Source organism: Microtus ochrogaster, chromosome 1 (assembly GCF_000317375.1).
Source record: "Microtus ochrogaster isolate Prairie Vole_2 chromosome 1, MicOch1.0, whole genome shotgun sequence".
Taxonomy (NCBI): domain Eukaryota; kingdom Metazoa; phylum Chordata; class Mammalia; order Rodentia; family Cricetidae; genus Microtus; species Microtus ochrogaster.
The window spans coordinates 22151865-22157134 of NC_022009.1; the positions used below are offsets into that span (position 1 = coordinate 22151865).

General features: G+C 44.9%; 1 protein-coding gene across 2 annotated transcripts in view; it reads right to left on the reverse strand.

Moving 5' to 3' along the window:
• Window positions 1-6: 6 nt before the first annotated feature.
• Fam161b (FAM161B, centrosomal protein) overlaps window positions 7-5270 on the reverse strand; it is a 13138-nt gene continuing 7874 nt past the window's right edge. The window contains exons 6-9 of one of the 2 annotated variants that reach the window (XM_013345968.2): window positions 2843-3007; window positions 2381-2498; window positions 785-927; window positions 7-416 (exon numbers count right to left, since the gene is read on the reverse strand). In XM_013345968.2, the coding sequence (XP_013201422.1) occupies window positions 344-416; window positions 785-927; window positions 2381-2498; window positions 2843-3007 (499 nt within the window). In that variant the 3' untranslated portion in view covers window positions 7-343. The remainder of the gene's footprint in view (window positions 417-784; window positions 928-2380; window positions 2499-2842; window positions 3008-5270) is intronic. The other variant, XM_013345971.2, reaches the window with a different exon arrangement.

The window sequence follows — 5270 nt, forward strand, 5'->3', positions numbered from 1 at the left end:
ATGTATGGTCTGGCGGCCCTGGATCTCTAGTTCCGCTTTTCTACCTGCATTCCTCTTGTACCTACTCCATAGGTGTGGGCTTCTATCTTGTTTTCTGTGCCCACTCCTTAGTGTCAAGCGCAAAGCAAGAACCTTGGACCCCTCCGCTTTCAACTCTACTTCCATCTCTTCAAGCCATTTCTGTTGTTATTTTCTCCCATTCCCTAACAGTAGCCATGGCTCTAAACTCAAGCTCCTCACCTAGTTGGCTGCTTGATGATCAGATGTGGTAATGATGAACGGACTGCTTCAACAAGCAGTTTGGTTAGCTGTTCAAGCCATTGCTCTTCAGTTCCTCCATGGGTTAGCAGGCTGGTCCAGAATCATCTAAATCCTGCCATGAATCTTGGATGCTGAGTTTTATAGTATCTTGGATTCTGGGAAAACAATATTGTAAATTGAAAGGATATATAAGGCTTAAGAATGGTCTCAGCATTTTCATTATTTGGTAGAAATATGATTTTAAAGATAAAAACAGGAATTACTTGGGATTAAAACAATAAAACTGGAAATGGCAGTAATATTCTGCTTTTATCTTATGAAAGAGGTGATACCAGGGAGTTAGCTCTAAGGAGAGGTCTGCCAGCCAAGCAGTTTGATCATCTCACAAGTAGAGATGTGTGGACAAGCTGTTGTGGAAGTATAGGACTGTAAACTCAAAATGAGTAACGTCTCTAAATTTTCCCCTAGTGGTGTCATTGGGGATGACAAGTTAGAGCCACAGATGATACGAGGGTCTCAGTACCTAGGAGAATCCTTGGCTTTGGCTTTCTTCTTGCCTTGCACAGCCTGTGTGCCTTGACTCTTGGTTCTCACAAACTCTTCCTCCAGGCCAGCCTGCCTCAGGGTGTCCCGATACCGCTCTTCTGCTTCTTTCCTGGCGAGGGCCTGTGGAGTGGAAGTTGGCTGACTGTAGAAGTCTCACGAATTATGATAATCAGTCTTTATAATATTGCCCCTTTCACCACCCCCACCTTTAGTGCTAGACAACAATCACATTGAGGCTTATTTTGTAGCCATAGCTGGTAAAAAGGAGCCCCATGGGGATCTTGTTCAAATGCAGATTTCCATTTAATAGGTCTCAGATGAGGTCTACAATTCTGTATTCTAACACTTCTGGGAGGTGTCAGCTGTTAATTAATTTGAGAGCCACACCTTTGAAAAGCACCCAAACCATCATCATCATCAGGAAGACTAACATATTCAAATCCTTAGCAGAATGACAATGGTCCTTATATAGCCAGAAGAAGCCTATCTTGTTTTACCGATTCAAGAACAAAACCATAGGCTACTTTGTATTTTGTTCTAGTATGTTGAAAGATCTGTTGTGAAAAGAAGAATGAGCTTACTTGACAAAAATGGACCTAAGGAGGTCAGCCTAAGTAAATTCTAGGGGAAGGGGGATCTGCAGCAGGAGGAGATCCACCATTACCTAGGAATAACACACACTCATATGATGGAGCACTCACCCACACTGAACCAGAGTCAGACACAGCACCTAACTGCCTGAGGTGAGCTTCCTTAGGGAGATCTCTGGAAAGAGATTTCTGGGGTGCTTAAAAGCAAACACCCTGACCCTTAAGGACCTACGTTTGGAGTAAAATGGCATTAATAAAACAAATAGCCTTTGTCATTAACGAAGTGCCTGACATAAGCAATGTAAACAACTGGGCGTGGTGGTGCGTTTCTTTAATCCCAGCAAAGGGGAGATTAAGGCAGGAAGATGGTGCATTCAAGTCCAGCCTGCACTCAATCAGTTATAGGTCAGCTTGTACCACATAAAAAGAAACCCTGTCTCAAATATCTTTATTTTTTTTAATTTATTTATTTATTGAGGATTTCTGCCTCCTCCCCGCCACCGCCCCCCACCTCCCCCCAAATATCTTTATATTTTAAAAAGTGAAAAGAAATACTTGTTTTGGCTCATAGTTTCAGAAGTCTGAGACCATAGTCCCTTGGCCCTGTCACTTTAACGTCTGGCAAGGCTGAACATTATGGAGGTAAAAGCATATGGCAGGGGCTGTGCATATCATGATGGCCAGGAATCAAAGAGAATGTGTGCCCGCGCCTTTTATCACTTGGGCCCCAGCTATGAGATCGTGCTGCCCATAGTCAGAGTGGGTCTTCCTTCCTTAGTTAGTTCTTTCTGGAAACATCCTCAAAGACACACCCAGAAGTGTTCTGCTTTAACTTCCTAGGTCATTCAGTACAATCAAATTGATGGAGTTCAATTTAGAATATCTGAGTCTTAGGAAACTCTGATACTCACACAATAAGATCTTTTCACAGTTTCTAAGAAGCCTTGGTTCAAGGCAGAGAAGAATTGAGACTCTCGGTTTACCTTGGTAACTTGTTCGAAGAGATAGGGCCTTGTTTGTATTCTTCTCTTCATTTCTTCCAATTCTTTCTTATATTCCTTTGTTCTTTTACGGTCATTGTTCCTGGAATTAACAAAGTTTCTAGAAGCAACCAATCTTTAATCAGAAAACCCTTCATTCAGATTAAGCAGAGTCATTCCCACATACACTGAATTCCTACTGCCTGCGAAAAATTCTTTTTTTCTTTTCTTTTTTTTTTTTTTGGTTTTTCGAGACAGGGTTTCTCTGTAGCTTTGGAGCCTGTCCTGGAACTCCCTTGGTAGACCAGGCTGGTCTCGAACTCACAGAGATCCGCCTGCCTCTGCCTCCCGAGTGCTGGGATTACAGGCGTGCACCACCACCGCCCGGCTCCATCTTGTTATTTCAAAGCCCGCGATGTGCTGGAACTTAACCCAGGTGCTCCTCTGAGCATGGGGGACACTGACCTGTTCTCTTTTAGCTTCGCTTTGAACACCTCTTCTAGGCTTTTATTGGGATCCATGGCTTTAGCCCGCAGGGTCACTGATTTAGACATGGCTTGACAGTTCTTTTTGTGCATCTCCAGCCACTGAATGCTCTTGTCTGATTTGTCTTTTTTTTCAAGTGACATTCTAAAGGAGAAAGCAAAAGTGAGAGATAACGTGGGTACATTTATAAGCAAGCAATCTTAGTGACTTCTCTGGAAAGTCAAAGTCAGTTAAGTGGTTTTTTTGTTTTGTTTTGTTTTTGTTTTGGGTAAGATTTTTTTGTTTGTTTGAAGGGGTGTGTGCTCATGTGAGTGCAGGTGCCCCCAGGGTACAGAGAGGGCATCAAGTCTGCTGGAGTGACAAGCAGTTGTCAGTTGCCCAGTGTGGGTGCTAGGACCCATATTCAAGTCCTCCACAGTACATGCTCTTAACCCACTGAACCATCTTCAGCCCCTAGCTGGTGTTTCTACGAATAAGATATTTTCTATAAATTTTCCACAAGTACACTTACAGAAACAATGATTCTGGGGATGGGCATGGTGGTAAAAAATCCTAACACTTGAGAGCAGGTTTGGATGCTCAGGATGTCCCTGCCCTACATGGGACCCCATCTCAACAAACAAACATCTATTCTGGAGTGGAAAACAGTGGTAGATGATACTGTTCCAGCCCTTTGGGTCCTGTGATTTCCCACCAAGAGGTACCCATTTTCTTTTTTTTTTTTTCTTCAGAAGACACGAGTTAAAATGGCCTTACACAGCTAAAATTCAGTAGGTCTGCTAGGCTTTTCCCCTATCTGGAGCAGTACTATAGCTACTGTTTACCAAGCCGCCTACCAGGAGCCAAAGACCATTACATTTCATGTAATTCTCACAAGGCCTTGATGAGGTAGACACATGAGGCCCCTTCTGACATGGGACTGAGAGGCAGAAAGTCTCTTGTTCACAGCTACTCAGAATACAAAGGGAAACCAAAACCAGAACCAGGATGGTGGATTCCCGAGTTTGCCCTTTACCACTGTGCAGGCAGTGACTTAGGCTCCCAGTTCTCTGAGAGGTCAAATCTCCATTTCCATGAAGGTCTGGAAACAGGCCTCCAATGTAGGTAATGTGGGTTCAACTTGGAGCACTCAGTTCATGTAATTACTCTACAGTTCTGTGGTGGGTTCCCCCAAAAGACTCTGCACGTAGAAATACAAATGGCAGGAAGAAAGGCACCAAAGTTTAATCTGCTGAAGTGCCTACCCCGCCAATGGGCAGCATATATGGTTACTTCCTAGGTCTTGGGATACTGGTGCGCTTGGCCTGGGGTTAGTAGCCATGAAATCTGAGGAGGGAGGGAGTATCACTACATCCTAAATATATTCTTGCAAGGTGTGACGGGGACATAGGGTACTGCTGCTATACCCTGGGAGCCTCTCGGGAGGAACTGGGGTGTCAGCCCAGGCTCAGCTAGATCATGGCTCCCTGGCTCACTCTGACTAAATGAGAACAGCAGCACAGAGGCAGGTCAGCTTATCTGCTAGAAAGTCCACAGACTTGGACTTTTTTTTTCTTATGGAAATAAAAGGTCATTGAGCACACTGCCAGGGACAGCAGGCTGGACAAAAACAATACTACAATACTACTAACAGTCTCATAGGCAGGCTTTACACATTCTCTTTCTCTGGAAACTTCTGTCGCTCTAGCCTTTTTGTGACTCGTTCCTCCTTATTCCTTAGAGGGGGCATATTTCATAGTTTGCATGTGGAAGTCAGGGAGAGTTTGCAAAGTCAAGTCTCACATTCTACCACGGGGGTCCAGGGATTGAACTGAGGTCGGCAGGCTGGCCAGCAAGTGCATTTATCTACTCTGCCATCTAGTTGGCCTCACCTTATGTTGAGACAGCAGCTGCTCACTGAATATGGAACTCCCATTTTGGCTAGAATGGATGTCCAACAAGCTGGAGGATTTTCTCTCTCCATCCACTACTGACCCGAAAGAGCAAGCGCTGTAGACACAGACTAGGCACAGACTGTAGGGTGCCGAGGATCTGAACTCGGGTCCTCAGGTTTGCACGGCCAATGCTTTACCAACTGAGTCATCTCCCAGTCCCTTCCTCCTTATTCTTATCCTTCATGTTTTACCTCAGACATGTGAGACCAGTACCCTAGGTACCCCTGTGTCGTCATAGTCCTCTGTACTGACTGCTCATAAGACAGGGCAATCACCTGAAAACCCCACATTTCGGACTTCATATTACACTCTAAGTTCCCCAGGGTATCTCTGGCTTGACATCGTGTCTTGCACAGACTAAGACCTCAAAAGGATTTGTTGGAGCCGGGCGATGGTGGCGCACGCCTTTAATCCCAGCACTCGGGAGGCAGAGGCAGGCGGATCTCTGTGAGTTCGAGACCAGCCTGGTCTAC